The 21801-nt window shown below is 45.4% G+C and overlaps 1 protein-coding gene across 1 annotated transcript in view; it reads right to left on the bottom strand.

Moving 5' to 3' along the window:
- ADCY1 (adenylate cyclase 1) overlaps window positions 1-21801 on the bottom strand; it is a 1733599-nt gene that overhangs the window by 387691 nt on the left and 1324107 nt on the right. Inside the window, exon 16 of the mRNA XM_063452027.1 lies at window positions 9837-9983. Coding sequence (XP_063308097.1) covers window positions 9837-9983 — 147 coding nt within the window. The remainder of the gene's footprint in view (window positions 1-9836; window positions 9984-21801) is intronic.

The raw sequence follows: 21801 nt of genomic DNA, 5'->3' as shown, positions 1-21801 counted from the left end.
ATCATCAGGAGAGGCCGGCTTACTCCACTGACTGCAGGCTGCAGGTTCCAGATACAGTCCCACCCCTCCTGGCCCAAGGTAAGCCTCAGGGAGGGGGGAAGGCACTTTAGTTTTTGTTGTTGTTTGTTTTTTTATCCCTTTCCTCAGTCCCTGTCCCCCTATTTAAGGCCCTTTCCCCCTCCCCAGTCCCTGTCCCTGTCCTCCTCCCCAGTCCCTGTCCCCCTCCCCAGTCCCTGTCCCCCTCCCCAGTCCCTGTCCCCCTCCTCAGTCCCTGTCCCCCTCCTTGCTCAGTTCTTCACATCACCTAATACCAGTGGTACCTCCTCCACACAGGCAGAGCACGGTGGATATGTTATATCCAGAGGCATGTCAAAACAGCAGGCCAACAAGATCACCCGCCTGATTGCCCAGTTCATAGCTGGAGGAGGAGCTTCTTTTCTCATGAATTTTGCAGGCAATTTAACGAATGGTGGAAAATTGGTTGGGAGAGCAGGCAGGCATCCATGTGCATGTTGGGTTCATGGGGAGCGATGGAGCAGCCAATATGGTAAAAGCTATCAAAGATAGTTCTTTTATCAGTGTACCCTTTTCTGCACACATCCTACATTTAGTGGTTAAGTGTTCCAGAATGGTAACAACAAGGTGGCATTTGTACTGAATCATTGCAGGGGGATTGCTCTCTATTTTTCTAGCATAAGGTCTATCGAAATCTTGAGGCAGGAGCAAGAAAGCCCAGGGCTCCTGACACATCATCTGCTACAGGATGTTAGCACACGGTGGAACTCCACTCTAGAAATGCTAGAAAGAATTTTCAAGCAGCAGAGGGCCATCATAATATTTCTTCGCACTCGTTCATTGGTATTGGGCCCACACTGGGACGTGAGGACTGGACAATAATAGGGCAGCTAGTTTCAGTCCTAAAATTATTTATGGAACATGACTGAAAGCTTAATTCTAAGCAATGCCATTCTGGGACAGGTCCGTCCCTTGTTCACTCATCTCGCTAACAGGATGGATGCCTTCCTTGAAAGCAGGCAACCTGTTCCTGGCGGCACACTCCAGACTGATGTAGCAGCAGTAGTCAGGAAGCTGAAAGAGCTACTGAAAGGTTGCCTAAATTAAAGAGTTTCTAATAGCCCTTGTAATGGACCACCTGGCACCCAGATTGGGTACCACCGCCAATCGATGCTTCCTAGTTGACGCTGAGGACCATAAGCACCGTACCGGACACCATAAGCACCATTCACCCAAAAAAACGCTGCAGCTTGGTTGGGGTCTCGCCGTACCTTCCCACCCTGGATCAACTCCTGGCTCCAGGGACTCAGTGGGAAGGCCTCTCCTCCAAGAGAGTGTAGCTGTGAAGCTCTTACAAGAGCTAGTGGTATAGCTGTATAGCGGTTCCCTACAATCAAGAGACGAGGCTACGTGTTGAGGGTTAAGCAGGAATGGTTTAATGGTTCCACACTGGCCTTTTATGACAATCCCCATGCAAGGGGTACACCACATGGACCTTGTTGGGGACAGAGACACAAACTTACAAACCAATAATAAGAGTTACAATGCATGACACGCCCACATACAATACAATAAGCCTTCCTCTTTACTTAGGAGATAATTGAGTCAAGCACTATACTAAACTCAATTATCTCCAAACACAAAAAACACATTTTTTTACAAAACCCCCAAAATACCATAAAACACATAAAATCCCCATAAAAGTTAGATCCCCTGATAGCCCTGATCTGGGTGACCAACATATCCAAAAATCACCCAGATCAGTTCAGGGGTTGAGATATTTTATGGAAGTCATAGTTTTTACCGAACGCAGGCATGGTTCCATAGCCGAAAATAGTTCCATTGAATCGTGGCTAAGTGCCGCTGGAGGGCCGAGCAGGAACCACAAAGTTTTCAAGCAGAAAATAGTTTCAGGGCATATGCGGCTAAGTCCCCCTGAAGTCTATTTGTGGTTTTGGTCCAATGCGAACAAGATGGCCACCACCTTGTGGTCGTCCATAGGAATTGCGGCCACCTAGACGAACACTTAGACCACCGCAGTGGAAATTGCAACAATTTATCAATTAAAGGCCCGCTATAGGCACCCAGACCACTTCAGCTCAATGAAGTGGTCTGGGTGCCAGGTCCATCTACAGTAGTGTTAACCCTGCTGCTGTAAACATAGCAATTTCAGAGAAACTGCTATGTTTACTTTAATCTGTAGGAGAGATCCTAGTAGCTTCTCCCGAAATCCCAGCTGAAGTAGAGCAAAGTAGTGATTATAGCTCTCAATCTCCCAAACATGAGTCGAGACTTCATGAAGGGGTAAAATTAACTGTTTAATGGATGCCACAGGCTGGCCTTTTATGACAATTCCCCATGCAAGGGGTACACCCCCTGGACCTTGTGGGGCACAGGGGGACAAAGTGGTTACACCAATCAACATAATTGAACAGTTTTACAACACTCCCCTTTTACAGTTAAAAACTCCCTCTTCTGTGCTTGGGGAGATAATTGAATCAAGAGCTAAGCTTATCTAACTCAATTATCTCCCAGCACAAAAGTACAATATTTTACTGGTACCCCAAAAGTACCTCTAAACAACATGACAATGCCACAAAAGTGACATCCCCTGAAAGTCCTGATCTGGGTGCCAAACATATCCAAAAATTACCCAGATCAGTTCAGGGGTTCAGATTTTTCAAGTCAAAGTTAGCCGACTACACACGAGGCGTCTGCCCAAAAAGAGGTTTTAGCTATCTAGTCGGTCTAGTTTAGGACTTGTAAAACATACAAAATATGAACTTTGCTGGTTTGTCACTTCGTGGTATTTCCCCGTTTGTGACTTTATTTCTGGAGAATGGCGCGCTGTTTGGTAGTTTCTATACGAAATAACAAGCGTATGGAAGTCCTAGCGGTGTTCGTGCCGTCGAGTGTCCGAAAATAGTTCCATGCACTCTATGACAAGACACCGCTGCTTTGTTCGACAGAGAAGATGGCCGCCACCATGTGTTTGTGCATATGAACAGCGACCCCCCCATCTGTTCAGCGGTTTCACAGTGTTTAACCACGAGCTTGTGTGGTCAATTAGCGGCACACTTCACTTGTGGGTGGTCTGGGGGTTCAGTAGTTTTTATTCAGACGAACCAACAGACGAAATACATGGGGAATAAAGAAATAAACAAATGGGACTAAGTGAACAAAGAATAGTTTTGTCACATAGCACCCCCTTAGTTTCATGGGACGGCATACCCGCCTAGACCCTAATGGGATGGCTTGGGGATGTCCAGATAGTGGTTTTTATTTTTCCAGTTTCATTTGCCGGGACAACCCATCAGCATTGGCGTTCTGCTTCCCTGGCCGGTATTGCATAGTAAAGTTATAGGGTTGCAGTGCCAAGCTCCATCTTAGCAGTCTGGGGTTGTCTCCGGCTACTCGGTTGAGCCAAATGAGCGGATTATGGTCAGTCATTACTGTAACCGAACGTCCTTACAGATAAGGTTGTAATTTCTTGAGTTCCCAAACTAACGCTAAGCACTCTTTTTCAACTGTGGCATAACTGACTTCCTGTGGAAAAATTTTCTGCTCAGATATGCCACTGGGTGTTAGATGTCATCCTCACCAACCTGTCTTAGCACGGCTCCCAGTCCAAACATAGAGGCATCTGTGTGAATGAGAAATCTTTTAGTATGGTCAGGTGCCACCAATACAGGTGTTTTACTTAATGCAAACTTGAGATTCTGGAAAACGTCCTCACACTCTGAGGACCATACTACTTGTCTGGGAAGGGACTTCTTTTTGAGGCCAGTCAGGGGTTTTGCTATGGCGCTATACTCTGGCACAAACTTCCGGTAGTAACTGGTGGTACCTAGGAATGCCATGACCTAGGTTTTCATACGGGGTTGGGGCCACTGAGTGATAGCTTCAAATTTTGGTGGTTCAGTTTTTGCTTGCCTTACCCTACTCGGTGTCCTAGATATTGGACCTCTGCCATGCCTACATGACATTTTTCTGACTTTAACGTGAGGCAGGGGTTTGGATTTGTTTGAGTACTACCGAAATGCTTCCCAAGTGCTGCTGAATATGGCTATAAAATCTGGATATGCACAAGCGAAGCCCTGGAATCCCTCCAGGAGCCAGTCAGCCAGCCTTTGTAAAGTAGCTGTGGCATTTTTCATCCAAAATGGCATGACCTTGAAGTGGTACAGGCCAAATGGGGTGACAAATGTCGACTTAGGAATAGCCGCGGGCTCCAAGGGGATTTGCCTATACCCTTTACACAGATCGATAGTGGTCAAATAATTCCCCCCAGCCATACGGTCGAGTAGCTCATCCACTCTGGGCATGGTGTATGCATAGGTAACAGTCCTGTCATTGAGTTTGCGGTAGTAGACGCAAACACGTGTGGTACCGTTCTTTTTGGGAACTAGGACCACTGGTGATGCCCACAGACTTTGGGATGGTTCTATGACTCCCAGTTCTAACATGTCCTGAATTTCTTTGTGCATACCTTCTCTAACTGCTTCGGGAATACGATAGGGTTGCTATCTTAGGGGTAACTGACCTGGGGTCTCCACTGTGTGGACTGCCAGTGTCGTATATCCTGGAGAAGCAGAAAATATTTCCTCAAATTCCTGTAACAGCTGAGAAGCCTGTTCCTTTTTGTCTGTGCTTAATTTGGGCCCCAACTTTACCTGTTCCACCCCTGTAGGTTCTTGGTGGAGCAAGCCAGGTAAGGGACTACCCTCACTGTCCTCAAAGGCTGGAGCACATATGGCTGAGACTTCTTCTGGTCTCTCCAAGTATGGCTTAAGCATATTCACATGAAAGGATCGGTAGATCCTGGCTCAGAGAGCTTGGGTGAACTCCGTGCCTATCCACAAACAGTGAGCTGGGGAAGGGCTCCCAGGTGGTTTTGCCGCCCCAGAACCCAAGTGTAACGGCTACCCAGGTAGTGAGAGGGTATCAGCCGTTGGAGACATCCTTTTTCCCGGCAAGCTGCTGTATAGTAATGAAGTTGGTTAGTCCTATCCACAAGATCCAAGAGGAGAGTCAGGTTCAGCTGTTAAAAAGTAAAGTAATAATGCAGTAAAAATCCCCTTCCAAGAACGAGACGAGGCTACGTTTTGAAGGGTCAAGAAGAAGTAAATTTTAATGACAGGGATACTCCTTTTATGCGATTCTGCCCATGCAAGGGAGACACCTACATAATTAGGACATTAACCAATTACAAACATGTTACATCCCACACATTTCCTCCCCTCAGATAAACAGTTAACATAATTATCACACACACATTTTTACCCGAGTTTTGGATGTACCCCAAATACTTGGGGTACATTCATAAATCCAGTATCCCCAGATAGCCCCAATCTGGTCGTATTTTAAAAACTATACATCCTACAGTGAAGAGCTTTATATTGTGAGAATCACAAAACCCAGACCTACATTCTGATGCATAGTATGTCTCTGCAATATTAACAATGAAGGCACAGTCGCAGTTTAGAAATTGCCCTTCAAGTTTGAGCTTGCTTGAGTGAAGTTTCAATGAATGTCAATGAAAGGCGTGAGTTGCAAACACATGGTCATATTGTGGCAGCAGGGATAGCTGAACGTTTTGATATAAGATTTGTGTAGGTGGGCTTGAAAATGAGGGAGTGGTTGCAGTTTAGAAATCATGTCCTGATTTTTCAGCTTTTGCCAGCTCCCACTCTAGCTTTGCCATTCATTCCTATGGGACAAATTTCGCCACAAGTACGACGATATTCTGTAACCATTCGGCGAAACGTTCCACAAAGTAATAGCAATCCGATCGGGAACAATCTGCACGTTTTGGTATATTTTTGTCTATGTAGTGTAAAAACTGTGGGAGGAGTTAGGGTGGCAAATTTGGCTATAATAATAATAATAATAATAATAATAATATATATGTGAGATAACAGTAAGTGGTCTTGCTATGCAAGAACACTTAATAATATATATGTGAGATAACATTAAGTGGTCTTGCTATGCAAGAACACTTAATAATGTATATGTGAGATAACATTAAGTGGTCTTGCTATGCAAGAACACTTAATAATAATGTATATGCGAGATAACATTAAGTGGTCTTGCTATGCAAGAACACTTAATAACTAGAACAGCTACAATTTCTGGGGAAATTGTGTGAAGTGTTCTTGCCTCCACCAGTTTATGTAGCACATTTAATTGCAATGTTGTTGCCCAAAGTGCTTCACAGTTACATTAAAACATACGTTTATAAAAACACTAGCAGGTGTACAAAAGGCCCTGTCAATGACATAATTTGCTGCTCCAGCCTGGCACAGGTCAGAGTATTTTGGCGGTTTCCATCTTCAAACGGTCGTATTTTAAAAACTATACATCCTACAGTGAAGTAATAGCAATCCGATCGGGAACAATCCGCACGTTTCGGTATATTATGGTCTATGTAGTGTAAAAACTGTGGGAGGAGTTAGGGTGGCAAATTTGGCTATAAAAATAATAATAATAATAATATATATGTGAGATAGGACAGGTTGGACTGCAGAGAGGGCACCAGGAAAGAGATGTGGGTTGAAGCCCTGGAGGGTTTCCAGTGTTGGCGAGGTGAGCGTCTACCCAGCGAGGAGCCGCGACTACAGGCCCGAGTGGCCCGATGGATGCCTATGATGGGAGAACAGCCTAGGTGGGAGTTGGTAATGCAGCTTAATTCTCTGGCGCGGAGGGAACTGGGGCTTGACGACGCATACCAGGCGCTACATTGGTATGCAGTTCAGCGTGTTACCGGGATGGCTAAGAGCGACAGACCAGAGGGCGAGGATTACATTGGCCCTGGCCTATTATGGGACGCCTTTGCTGGACCAAGGTTCGGGGATGCTGCAGAGTCACGGCTATATGAATCCAGAGCAACCATACTAGATCTCCCTATGGATGAAGACCTAGAGCCAGACCTGTTTGAATTGGCCATCCAGGAATGGAAACTGGAGCAGGATTACCAGTGCCTACTCAGCTCCAGTCAGTCCCAGGGAGCCGAAGGTGTCGTCCTTCCTCCCAGCGGCAGTGCGAGTTACAGGGAGCCAAAGGTGTCGTCCTTCCACCCCAGCGGCAGTGCGGGTCCCAGGGAGCCGAAGGTGTCGTCCTTCCTCCCCAGCGGCAGTGCGAGTTCCAGGGAGCCAAAGGTGTAGTCCTTCCTACCCAGCGGCAGTGCGAGTTACAGGGAGCCGAAGGTGTCGTCCTTCCTCCCCAGCGGCAGTGTGAGTTACAGGGGGCCAAATGTGTCGACCTTCCCCCCCAGCAGCAGTGTGTCCTACAGAGAGCAGAGAAAGTTGGTCTTTCTCCCCAGCAGCAGGACAATGTTACGGGAGTGGAGACAGTCAGTCTCCCTCTCCAGCGGCAGCATGTGTTTCAGGGAGAAGAGCACAGCCCCCTCTCTCCCCTGCGGCAGCTTACCCTAACAAGGGGAGACACCAATTTTCCAGACGGTGCAGATGGGACCGTGGTCTATGTGCCTGACCCACAGGGATGCTGGACAGCCTGTCCAGATCCCCAGCTGCAACCTCAGGAGTATCAGGAGGAGGAGGTAAGCCAATTCTCCCCTCCCCTGCTAACTCCTATCTTGGCCCCAGGGTTAACAGAGGAGATGTTAACCCCCACTGACCCCCACGTTCCCTTGGCTACTGAGCCGTACTATGTCCCAAGCACCCCAGCAGAAGAGCTGGCAGCTGGGCAGAGTGCAGTTGGCCTCTGCCCTCCCTTTATCCCTTGTCCAGAGCATGATGTCCTGCAGTCTATACCAGCGGAAGAGCTGGCATCAGGGCAGAGCGCCGCTGGCCTCTGCCCTACCGACCCCCTTGTTACAGGACTGACCTGCACCCCTCTCATCCCAGCAGAAGCGCTGGCATCTGCCCCTCAATTCCCCACAGCGTGTTGCCCCATCACCCCAGAGGAATACCCAGGTGCAGTCACTGTTTGCTGTGGGTGGGCTGCTCTAATAACAGTTTGTTGTGGGTGGGCTACTCTGGCACTTGCTTATGGTCGGTGGGTGAATCGACTAACTTAGGCACTGACCGACAGAAAGTCAGGTGCCTGGTTAGTCTTCCCCCCAAAGGGGAGATATGTGATGAAGTGCCCTTCGCCACTTGGTCCTGGAGAAGCCTGCTTGCCAGCCTCCTCCCCTGTGACTATGACTGTTTGATATATTTGGCTTTAAAGCCCCTATTCTACCTTCAGACAGACTATTTATTTAGGTTGCTTTATTTCTCTTTTATTTTAGTCACCCTGTACCCATTATAGGTGCAGGGTGTGTGTAATGTAATTGTGTCCTCTGTTGGTAGCAACAGCAATATGCACTACCTGAATAGCAAGACTGGTTCATTTGCATATTCGGGTAGATTTGCATATTGCTAATTCTGCATGCACGTGAGATATTTTCTGTTAAATATTGTCTCCCCCACCCCTTTAAAAATATGCCATTGTGTTATAATAAGTCACTGTATGTTGCCTGGTATGATTTGACTGTTTGTAATTTTATTGAGTTTTTACAGCAATGTTAATGTAATGACCATATGGGCTAGTCCCAAGTAAAATAAAGCTTTAAACAGTTCTTCTTGATCCCTCAAAATGTAGCCTTGTCTCGTTATTGGAGGGAGCTGTTATAATCACACCAGGGATTGCTATGCTCTGCATACTCCCCTGAGCTTAAATTACTTAGCTCTTTTAAGAGCTGTTCCTGTTACGCTCTCCTTGGAGGAGATGTCTTCCCCACACAGTCCTGGATGCTGGAGGTTCATACAGGGTGGAAGCAAGAGGTCTTTCCCACACGGTCCTGGAGGACAGAAGCTGATCCAGGGGGGAAGGAAGACGGCGAGACTCCAGTCAAGCTACGGCGGTTGCGGAGTCTGCGCTGGTGCTGGTGTCCGGTGCGGTGCTTGCGGTCCTCGTTGCAAGCTAGGAAGCGTCCATTAACGGAAGGTTCTGTTACACTCATATTATGTCTGTATGCATTATTGGAAATATAATGTTGTTCTTATGCTGTAATGTTTAGGTTTTAGTCAAATAATTTGGAAATTGTGGGGCATAATATTTTTATATAGCTACTACTGTTTCAAAAGAAGTGATTGTATTAGTGGTAACTGTCAGAATTTTAAAATAATGAATATTGGATTAATTACAATTATATTCCAAGGTATAAATAAAACATTTTATCATATTTAAGCAATATATGAATAACTCATATTTAAGCAATATATGAATCAATATGAGTTATTCATATATTGCTTAAAGATGATAAAATATTTTATTTATACCTTGGAATATAATTGTAATCAATCCAATATTCATAAATTTCTAAATTCTGACAGTTACCACTAATACAATCACTTCTTTTGAAATGACATCTCATATTTATCTCATCCCTGGCCCAAAGCTCTTTTTCTTAATTAGAAAAAAAAAACTGACCCTAATCATTACTAAAATGAAATTTATATTTCCAAATTAAACTAAAAACATATTTTCAAGGAAAAAAAATATTCTTGAATAGATGTTAAATATAAGCCAAATTTTCGATCACCACATTATACATGGTTATGGTTATAAGGGAAAAACAAACCCCAATTCCCTACTTCATTATTTATTACACCAACCCTGTATATGATCTTTCTTTATTAAATATGCCTAAAATGCATCTATTCTCAAACATTTGACTACCACAGCTTTGATGTTTTAACAAACTCACAAAACATTTGCAACATTCTTTTCAGAATACTATCAATTTGTTGTTAATAAAGTTATTTAAAAAAATAAATAAAACAAAATAATCAATATGAAGTTAAAGAAAAACTCACCTCATCAAAATCAGCAATTATTTCATTTAAAAGTCGTAAACATTCCACTCCCATGTTATTGCCATCAAGTTCAATGTAAAAATCATTAAAGTTTGGAATGGAGGCAAACATCACACCAACTTGAGAATATGATTGGTAATATAGATCCTATGAGAGGTAAATGTTAAATGTAAGCACTAACTAAAATACATTTAAATTATGCTACTTATTAACAACAGAGGCTTATAATAAAAACAACTAATGTGAATAAATATAAACAATGTAATTTAAATAGTGAATACTTTTTTTTACAAATATTAAAAGAATAGTCAAGATTGACACTGATCACTCTTTTTAATACAAACAAATCAAAATAGTGTGCATTCAACAAAACAAAAGTAATGCATACAGATTTGTTTTGCATCTTCATTCTTTGTCAGATAACAGTGCAGAGAGTTCATGTTAAAATTTCAACAAGCTTCTGTTTTTGATTTGATTTTGGTTAAAGACAAGTTATTTTCCTTTCCCAGTGATAGGCCATAGCAGCAATACTGATGGGTTAATTTCTCCCTACATCTACTCTTAGACAGAATAAGCCCTAATTAAAAGATAAAAGCACCTACGATAATACACTAGTCAAGTAAAAAGTCACCTCAAATATGCATTGGTAAGGATATTCACCAGAGTGGGGTTCCCTAAAGAAATTCTATCAGACCAAGGGACCCAGTTCAATGCCGAACTTACACACCAGTTGTGGAAGGTCTGTCAGATTAAGTCTCTACTTAGTTCACTGTACCACCCCCAGACGAACAGCCTCTGTGAATGTTTCAACTGTACCCTTAAACAGATGTTGAAAACGTTCACAGAGGAATACCGCGACTGAGAGTGATTCCTGCCTCACCTCATGTTTGTGTATCGAGAGATGCCACAGGAGTCCACAGGATTCTCTCCCTTCGAGCTACTATTTGGGCGAAGGGTGCGAGGCCCACTGGATCTCATTAGGGAGCACTGGGAGGGAGCCACAGAGCATGAGGGAACCCCCATAGTATCATATGTAGTGAAGCTTTGGGACCGCATGGAACAGCTGGCACAGATGGTTAAGGAAAACCTCCAGGCGGCCCAGAGGCGACAGAAGGTATGGTACGATTGGGGTGCCCACCAACGTACGTTTCAGGTGGGGCAAAAAGTCCTAGTATTAAAACCCACCAAACAAGACAAACTGCAGGCTTCATGGCAGGGCCCTTAAAAGGTGGTAGACCAACTCTGCGATACCTATGTAATTGCCAGTGGCCAAGATGACAGGGTTCGTAAAGCCTTCCATGTTAACATGCTCAAGGAGTATCAAGAAAGGCCTGAAGACATAGCAGCTGTATGCGCCCCAGCCACAGACGATCCAGACAGCCTACCCTTACCCGATCTATTGGAAAAGAAGCCCCAGACCGATCCCCATAGTCAGATAAAACTAGGGAACAGACTAACGCCCGCAGAGAGGGAGCAAGTAAGCCAACTACTCACCTGTAAGAGCCAAACTTTCTCACAAGAACCAGGTTTCACAACGGGTAGAGACCCCCAGACAAGCCCCGCTTAGATAGCCCCCTACCGGATCCCTGAAACCGTCAGAGATGGTATGAGGGAGGAGATACAGGAGATGTTAAGACTAGGGGTCATTGAACCCTCAGATAGTCCATGGGTGTCCCCGGTAGTCCTGGTTCCAAAGAAAGATAGGACTACCCAGTTCTGCGTGGACTATCGGCGGTTAAATGACAAGGCGGTGCCTACCCGATGCCCAGAATGGATGAATTACTAGATCATATTGCCAGAGCACCTCTGCAAAGGGTGCTGGCAGATTCCCCTGGCAGAGGAGGCTATCCCCAAGTAGGCCTTTGTCACCCCGTTTGGCTTGTACCAATTTAGAGTCATGCCATTCGGGATGAAAAACACCCCAGCCACTTTCCAATGCTTGCTGGATAGACTCCTCGATGACTTCCAGGATTTTGCCTGCGTGAGACCTGGGAGGAACACTTAAGGCATGTAGGGACAGTGCTGGATCTGATTCGGGCCACTGGCCTGACCCTGAAACCAGACAAATGTCATCTAGGTATGGCAGAAGTCCAGTATTTGGGGCACCGGGTAGGGTGTGGGCAGCAGCGGACAGAGCCTGCCAAGATAGAAGCTGACACTTACTGGCCCACACCCTACCCACTGCCCCAAATACTGGACTTCTGCCTTACCTAGATGACATTTGTCCTGAATACTTCCTAGGGACAGCCGGTTATTATAGACGTTTTGTAGGTGACTACAGCGATCCTAGTAAAAAAAAAAACAACTTAACCAGACAAGTCATGTGGTCTCCCACCTGTGAAACTGCCCATAAGTTTTCCAGTGTAAGCTAATAGCAGTCAATGTCCTTAAAGCGGGTGTGTCAGGCCTTCAGTGTGTGCTCTGCAGACCCCTGCCAGTGTACTTTGACAGTTGCCACTCATATCTGGTGTCTCTATAGCGTGCTTTTACAAAGACAATTTTTTTTCCAGTGTAACCTAATAGCAGTCAGTGTCCTTAAAGCGCGTGTGTCAGGCCTTCAGCGTGTGCTCTGCAGACCTCTGCCACTGCACATTGCCACTCATATCTGGTGTCACAATAGCGTGCATTTAAAACCAAAAAACTTTTTTCACTGTTATAGATTGAATAGCAGTTAGTTGTCTTCAAGCGGGTGTGTCAGGCCTACAGCGTGTGCCCTGCAGACCCCTGCCAGTGTACTTTGACAGTTACCACTCATATCTGGTGTCTCTATAGCGTGCTTTTACTAAGAAAACAAGTTTTCCAGTGTAAGCTAATATCAGTCAGTGTCCTTAAAGCGGGTGTGTCAGGCCTTCAGCGTGTGCTCTGTGGACCCCTGCCAGTGTACTTTGACAGTTGCCACTCATATCTGGTGTCTCTATAGCGTGCTTTTACAAAGAAAAAAAGTTTTCCAGTGTAAGCTAATAGCAGTCAGTGTCCTTAAAGCGGGTGTGTCAGGCCTTCAGCGTGTGCTCTGCAGACCCCTGCCAGTGTACTTTGACAGTTGCCACTCATATCTGGTGTCTTTATAGCGTGCTTTTACAAAGAAAAAAAGTTTTCCAGTGTAAGCTAATAGCAGTCAGTGTCCTTAAAGCGCGTGTTTCAGGCCTTCAGCGTGTGCTCTGCAGACCTCTGCCACTGCACATTGCCACTCATATCTGGTGTCACAATAGCGTGCATTTAAAACCAAAAAACTTTTTTCACTGTTATAGATTGAATAGCAGTTAGTTGTCTTCAAGCGGGTGTGTCAGGCCTACAGCGTGTGCCCTGCAGACCCCTGCCAGTGTACTTTGACAGTTACCACTCATATCTGGTGTCTCTATAGCGTGCTTTTACTAAGAAAACAAGTTTTCCAGTGTAAGCTAATATCAGTCAGTGTCCTTAAAGCGGGTGTGTCAGGCCTTCAGCGTGTGCTCTGTGGACCCCTGCCAGTGTACTTTGACAGTTGCCACTCATATCTGGTGTCTCTATAGCGTGCTTTTACAAAGAAAAAAAGTTTTCCAGTGTAAGCTAATAGCAGTCAGTGTCCTTAAAGCGGGTGTGTCAGGCCTTCAGCGTGTGCTCTGCAGACCCCTGCCAGTGTACTTTGACAGTTGCCACTCATATCTGGTGTCTTTATAGCGTGCTTTTACAAAGAAAAAAAGTTTTCCAGTGTAAGCTAATAGCAGTCAGTGTCCTTAAAGCGGGTGTGTCAGACCTTCAGCGTGTGCTCTGCAGACCTCTGCCAGTGTACATTGCCACTCATATCTGGTGTCACAATAGCGTGCATTTAAAACCAAAAAACTTTTCACTGTTATAGATTGAATAGCAGTTAGTTGTCTCCAAGCGTCTGTGTGTCAGGCCTGCTCATCTGCCCACAGTCAGGTGTCTGTCAAGGACATGTTTGAGCGTAAGAAGCCAATGTCAGAAACTAACCCCCTTGCCCGGCGTCTGACAGCTGGCTTGTCTGTACTATTAGCCCGCCAGCTTTTACCATACAAGCTGGTAGAGTCTGAGGCGTTCAAAAAATTTGTAGCTATTGGGACACCGCAGTGGAAGGTACCCGGACAAAATTTATTTTCACAAAAGACAATCCCCAACCTGTACTCGATTGTGCAAAAGGAAGTAATGGCATGTCTGGCACACAGTGTTGGGGCAAGGGTCTATCTGACCACTAATACCTGGTCTGCAAAGCATAGTCAGGGCAGGTATATCACCTACACTGCGCATTGGGTAAACCTGCTGACGGCTGCCAAGCATGGAATGCGTGGCTCTGCAGAGGAGTTGGTGACACCGCCACGACTTGCAGGCAGGCCTGCTGCCACCTCCTCTACTCCTCCTACTCCATCCTCTTCCATAACCTCCTCGGCTGAGTCCTCTTCTGCTGCTGCGTCTTGCTCCACATCAACGGCACCCGCCAGCTCCCCAGGTACTATTCCACATCCCGGATACGGCAGTGTCACGCCGTCTTGTGTTTGACTTGCTTGAAAGCAGAGAGTCAAACCGGACAAGCACTCCTGTCTGCCCTGAACGCACAGGTGGAAAAGTGGCTGACTCCGCAGCAACTGAAGATCGGCAAAGTGGTTTGTGACAACGGAACAAATTTGTTGGCGGCATTGAAGTTGCGCAAGTTGACACATGTGCCGTGCATGGCACATGTGTGTAATCTGATCGTACAACGCTTTGTGCATAAGTACACAGGCTTACAGGACGTCCTTCTTGTCTCTGTACTTAACTGCCAACAGCTCCTCTTGGCGCAGAGCTGAGGTCTCCCCCCTTTGTAGCCGGGTGCGTGCAAGTTGTCCTGGGAAACCTGTGCTGTTCTTTTTAATTGTGCCGCAAGCTACTGTATCAAAACAGTACAGTAGCTTGAACAAAGGGACACTTGTATAAAAATTGTCAGTATACACGTGGTACCCTTTGTTTATCAGGGGGAATATCAGGTCCCAGACAATCTTGCCACTGGTTCCCATATGTTCTGGGCAACCTGGAGGGTCAAGGTGGCTATCCTTTCCCTCGTACACCCGGAAGGCCTCAGTATACCCAGTCTCGCTATCACAGAGCTTATACATCTTTACACCATACCTAGAGCGCTTGGAAGGAACATACTGCTTGAATCCCAGCCTTCCCTTATACTTCATCAGGGATTCATCCACGCATATATTCCTTCCAGGTGTATAAGCCTCTGCAAACCTGGCAGCAAAGTAGGTAATCAGGGGGCGGATTTTATACAGCCTGTCAAACTGGGGACGCTCCCTAGGGGGACACAGGCTGTTGTCACTGAAGTGCATGAAATGCAGAATCATTTCATACCTCTTCCTCGAGATACATTGGGAGCAGATGGGGCTACTGCTCCAGTAGGAGCGGATGGAGGGCTTCTTTATGATGCCCATCAGCATAGTCAATGCCCAGAATCTTTTAAATTCTGGCACAGTGTGTATCTTTGCCAAAAAAAGAGTCTGGATTTGTAGCTCGGAATTGATGGGCGTATAAATTAGTTTGGGCGACAATGCTTCCCAATACAGGGATACTTAGGACAGGTGTCAATCCATATCAATCCATAAGTGACCCTATGTAGGGGGAACAGTCCCTATTCTGCTCTGTGTCAGTGTGTATCAGGGGCTATTCTGCTCTGTGTCAGTGTGTATCATGGGCTCTGAGGACAGGTGTAAATCCATATCTGCCAAGTGACCCTATGTAGGGGGAAATGTCTCTATTCTGCTCTGTGTCAGTGTGTATCATGATCTCTGAGGACAGGTGTCAATCCATATTTGCCAAGTGACCCTATGTAGAGGGAACAGTCCCTATTCTGCTCTGTGTCAGTGTGTATCAGGGGCTTTGAGGACAGGGGTCAATCCATATCTGCCAAGTGACCCTATGTAGGGGGAACAGTCTCTATTCTGCTCTGTGTCATTGTGTATCATGGGCTCTGAGGACAGGTGTCAATCCATATCTGCCAAGTGACCCTATGTAGGGGGAACAGTCCCTATTCTGCTCTGTGTCAGTGTGTATCAGGGACTTTGAGGACAGGTGTCAATCCATATCTGCCAAGTGACCCTATGTAGGGGGAACAGTCCCTATTCTGCTCTGTGTCAGTGTGTATCAGGGGCTATTCTGCGCTGTGTCAGTGTGTATCATGGGCTCTGAGGACAGGTGTCAATCCATACCTGCCAAGTGACCCTATGTAGGGGGAACAGCCCCTATTCTGCTCTGTGTCAGTGTGTATCAGGGGTTTTGAGGACAGGTGTCAATCCATATCTGCCAAGTGACCCTATGTAGGGGGAACAGCCCCTATTCTGCTATGTGTGAGGAGGAGGAACGGGAAATGAGTAGCTCAGCATCCAACCTTGTGCAAATTAAGTCTTTCATGCTGTCGTGCCTGTTGAGGGACCCTCGTATAAAAAGGCTGAAGGAGAACGACCTGTGCTGGGTGTCCACGTTACTAGACCCCCGGTATAAGCAGACAGTGGCGGAAATGTTACCGAATTACAAGTCGGAAAGGATGCAGCATTTGAAAAATAAATTAAAAAGTATGCTTTACACAGCGTATAAGGGTGATGTCACAGCACAACAGGAAGCAAACAGTGGAAGAGGTGGAAGTCATCCTCCTCCTCCCACAACCACGCCATATATGCCAAGTGACCCTATGTAGGGGGAACAGTCCCTTTTCTGCTCTGTGTCAGTGTGTATCAGGGTCTGTGAGGACAGGTGTCAATCCATATGTCAGGTGTCAATCCATATCCATTGTGATTTAGGAATGTTAGGTGATTTCTGCCCTTTATGTATTAAAACCAGACTCTGCATCAACTGTGTAATTTTCCATGGGAGTTTTGCCATGGATCCCCCTCCGACATGCCACAGTCAAGGTATTAGTCCCCTTGAAACAACTTTTCCATCACTTTTGTGGCCAGAAACAGTCCCTGTGGGTTTTAAAATTCGCCTGCCCATTGAAGTCAATGGCGGTTCGCCAGTTCGCGAACGTTTGCGTAAGTTCCCGTTCGCCATTCGCGAACTGTAAATTTCGTGTTCGCGACATCACTACTGTACACTGATTGGTGCTGTATATTTTGTCACAGTCTTCCACAAGGTCCCATGTGGGAGTTCCGTTGCTGCAAGACCATCATAAAAGGGCTGAGTTTGGCCATCAATAAAGCAGATCCTTTACCCCTTCATGGAGTCTCGACTCATGTTTGGGGGATTGGGAGCTTTAATCACTACTTTACTCTTCTCAACTTGGATTTCGGGAGACGCTACAAGGATCAGCGCTGCACGGATAGCAGGATCCTTTACACTGGTGGTAGCAGTGGGATTTTCTCCCGAACGGATGTACCGAACCGGAGCAAGTAGTGAATGGCGCATAGATACGATTGCTTGAAATGAACAGCGCTGAAAGAACTGCTGGAAGCTCGAGGCATAGTGGCAAGTAATAAACCGAAAGTCACGCTAATAGCCGAACTACTGGAGAGCGATCAAATCAGTGAACAACAGATGGCGAATGCGGAGGAAACAGAGTTCCAAAAGGACGTGAAATGGAGACTCAGCTTGGTAGGACCTAACCCTACACCAGAGATCATGGTACAGATCTTGGCACAAGCTACGGAGGCACAGAATGCCCGGGAAGCCCGAGAAACCAGAGACAGATCACCCCCTGTGGATATATTGTCGCTATCTGGATCTACAATGGGGCGACAGCGCAAAATCAACTACGCTGCATTTAAAAGCTTCGTGGAAGGTGAGATGGATATTGATAATTATTTACACTACTTTGAGAGACAATGTGTGCTAGAAGATTTAGAAAGAGATAACTGGGCTGCGGTACTAAGCAGCAAATTATCAGGCATATGTTAGAGCTGGGAGTAATAGAGGCATCTCAAAGCCCATGGGATTCCCCAGTGGTCCTGGTTCCTAAAAAAGACGGTACCACACGGTTCTGTGTGGATTATCGCAAACTTAGTGATAGGACAGTCACAGATGCATAGAGTAGATGAGTTACTTGACCGTATGGCTGAGGGGAATTATTTGACCACTATTGATTTGTGCAAAGGGTATTGCCAAATCCCCTTGGAGCCTGAGGCCATTCCGAAATCGGCATTTGTCACCCCATTTGACCTATACCATTTTAAGGTAATGACATTACCTAGCCTCAGAGGAATGTCATTTCATTTAAACATGCGTATGTACGCCTATTTCGTGCAGTTCCAAAGAACCGAGCAAACTACCGAAGCACCCGACCTCCCACTGAGGTCGTGTGCCGCTCATTTACCTCCCAGACCTTGCGGTTAATCGCAAGGTAATTGACGAAAGGCATGGTGGTCCTCATTCGTTTGATGAACACGTTGAACGCTCAGCGGTGGAAAAGCAGCAATCCTCTGGAACTATTTTCGGACACTTATTCCGCCACCCACCGCTGATAAGTACCGATTCCTCGTTCATACGGTTAATATCTCCCGAACACGTTAATCACTTTGCCGTTCGGGACTTTCCTTTCACCCAAGACATACCGACCCCAGGTAGCTACAATTATGGAACTCTTTTCGGATTGAATTTCACAAACAACTGGTGAACTTAAACTTTACTCGACGATATTGAGAACTGTGTTCATGGGATCTGAGCGTTATTCGCCTATAATATGCACTCAGATCCAAGCTATCTGGGGGTATGTGGAACAGGGGGAATATGTTCGGTTAAATCTAAGTTATAGATTTTAATACAGTTTTGTAAAATATAAAAATGACATGTTTTTCTCTACCTGGAGATAATTAGGTTCTCTGCAACCACTTAAGTTAATTATCTCCAGGATAGAGAGGAGGGGTTACACTGTTACTGTGGGTGTGTTTACTAATTGTACTGTACACTGATTGGTGCTGTTTATTTTGTCACGGTCTTACACAAGGTCCCATGTCGGAGCTCCCTTGCTGGAAGACCATCATAAAAGGGCTGAGTTTGGCCATCAATAAAGCAGATCGTTTACCCCTTCATGAAGTTTCGACTCATGTTTGGGGGATTGGGAGCTTTAATCACTACTTCACTCTTCTCAGCTTGGATTTCGGGAGACGCTACAAGGATCAGCGCTGCACGGATAGCAGGATCCTTTACATAGGGATAATGCCCTAAGCGTACCAGGAGATCTCCTAACCAATACAAAAAAATATATATATAAGCTCAGAACAGTAAAGAAGAGAAATAATTATGATAAACGAAAGAATAGTAGTCAAAGAAACACTAGTGGATGTGAAGTATGTGAAGTCAGTGTACGAATGAAACCGACTAAACTTGAAATAGAGCAAGAAAAAATAAAGATAGAATACCAGATACAATAAAGTAAGGTGATAATATGTGGTTCTACAATAGCGACAATATGTAAAGCAGAATATGTAAATCACTAAAGCAGAATATGAACTATGTATACATAGAAATAGATGCACATAAAAAAGGAGAGATAAACTTGAAAGTAAATACACTCTACTTTGAATAGAGCTGGCCAAAAATGAAATGAGCAGCAAAAACAGACTGGGTATAAATAAAATATTCAAATGTATCAAAGTCCACAATGAAATATCAATAAAATATATAAATCGGTCCAAAATTACTAGAAGTCCTTTTAAATTGTGAGATAAAGTCTGTATATATAAATGTAACAGTTAATACACATTGCCAGTAGCGAAATGAAAATAAGCACCAGCTACACTGTATCTCTATCTGTAATACTATAACCGTAATGGTAAATGACAGATACAATTATTCGTCATGCAGCAGAGGCTTGTGATCACAAACTAGGTCACTATTATAGATCTAGAGTGATAAGATATTAGCCCTCAGGAATCTATTTGATGCAGCAAACTCCCATCGTGTGAATATAAACATATCAGGTTTATTAATAAAGAATAAAAGTGTTCACAGCATTCTTGAATGTTAAAAAAAAGATACAATTCAAATTGTATATCTACAATGTCCAGGATAGTATCCTGACATTAACAGTGACAAAATAACTCACGTTCACAAGTAAGCTTACTCAACACATAAGCAGATTGCTTTGTGTTGACCTGAAATTTCATGTCCCCTATGTCACGATTCTGGGAACCTAACACGCTAACACACACTCAGAAAAGGTGCAGTACCGGAGCTTAGAGTGGCCGGGCTAAGCACACAAAGAATAGTCAGGAGACAAGCCAAGTAAGGGGAACCAGAAGACAGAATAACGAGAGACAAGCCGAGGTCAAAGGGTAGGAGAAAGTTGCAAGGTCGGATAAACAAGCCAGAGAGTACGTAACCAGAGAGAAACACAAGTAGAACAGCAATACTAGAAATCAAAGACCACAACAGGGCAGAGAGACACAGGAAAGGTACATATTTAAACCCAATGATAATTTCCAATCAGAATTAACACTCACACGTGGGAGATATCTATACCTCCCACTGTGATTGAGACAATGTGCCTTTAACGTCGGGTCAGTTGGCTGACCCCGGCGTTTACAAAAATGAGCGGTCTCCCAGTGTGCAGCGTCATGCATGCTGCCGCTGGGGGACAAAGAGGAAGACGCGGGCGGCATCCGAGGCTGGGAGGATGCCGCTCGCCGAGCGTACAGCGAGAAGGGGACCGCGGACGGCTGGAGGGTGAGTGCCGCGAGCGGACTGCAGCCTCCCCTCGCAGCCGCCCGCGGGATCCTGACACCCTACTATCCACAATCCTCAGGGAATGTAGAAGGAACAAACAGGACCATTAAAGATAAGTTGAGGAAGAAAAACCAATGGTACATTTCATAATTGGCCTGACCACCTGTCAGCAGTATTAGCAGAAATCGGGGTAACTCCCCAAAAATAACTGGGTTGTCCCCTTTCGAGAAACTGATGGGTAGACCATTCCCCAACGCTTGGGCTAGTAAGGGACCACAGGGAATGATAGAGCAAGTGGAGGTTGCTATGTTAGAATATGTTGCCAAACTAGTCAACAAGTTGAATGGCATTTATGGTGATGTTTCTCAGTCTCTCCCACTTACAGAACCCACACATCCATTCAAGCCAGGAAACCAAGTCCTGATAAGACAGTTGAAAAAGCTCAGAGCCACTGACTCGCCCTTCGATCCATCCTCTACTGTTGTTGCTGTTACTAAGAAGCCTGGTCGACCGATCAAAGTCCATGCGAGCAGAGTAAAGAAAGTGTCCATGCAAGCAGAGTAAAGAAAGTGTCCATGTGAGCAGAGTAAAGAAAGTGTCTGGCAATTCTGGCAAAGAAGAACTGACCAAGATGGAGATGGAATTGTGCTCATCATCAGAGCCAAAAAAGAACCAAGATCTAATTAACAATGGGATACTATAAACCATTAGAGATGTCGCGAACATACAATTTTCAATAGGCAGGTGAATTTTAAAACCCACAGGGACTCTTTCTGGCCACAATAGTGATGGAAACGTTGTTTCAAGGGGACTAACACCTGGACCGTGGCATGCCGGAGGGGGATCCATGGCAAAACTCCCATGGAAAATTACACAGTTGATGCAGAGTCTGGTTTTAATCCATAAAGGGCATAAATCACTTAACATTCCTAAATTGTTTGGAATAAAGTGCTTTAAAACATTAGGTATGATGTTGTATCGATCAGGTAGTATAAGGGTTACGCCCGCTTCACAGTGACAGACCAAACTCCCCGCTTGACGCACCACAAACAGTCCATTTGCACAACCGCAAACTCCCCATTTGCACAAGGTTGGATACCAAGCTAGCCATGTCCCGTTCCTTGTCCTCACTGATGTCATTGAAGGTGACAACAAGCTCCCTGGGACGCCTGCAGTGTTTTCCACCTCCTCAAAGCCACCTTCCTCTTCTGACTCCTGTTCTTCAGACTCCTCTCTCTGCGTTGCCTCTCTCTGCGTTATTATAAGGTGTGTTAAGTAGTACTATTCTTAGCAGTTTAATACCTGTTGCGTCCCCTATCAGTGGACGTGTATATGG

Source organism: Pelobates fuscus, chromosome 4, assembly GCF_036172605.1.
Source record: "Pelobates fuscus isolate aPelFus1 chromosome 4, aPelFus1.pri, whole genome shotgun sequence".
In the NCBI taxonomy this organism is placed as follows: domain Eukaryota; kingdom Metazoa; phylum Chordata; class Amphibia; order Anura; family Pelobatidae; genus Pelobates; species Pelobates fuscus.
The sequence above is the reverse complement of the archived record's forward strand: the minus strand, read 5'-3'. Positions and strand labels throughout refer to the sequence as shown.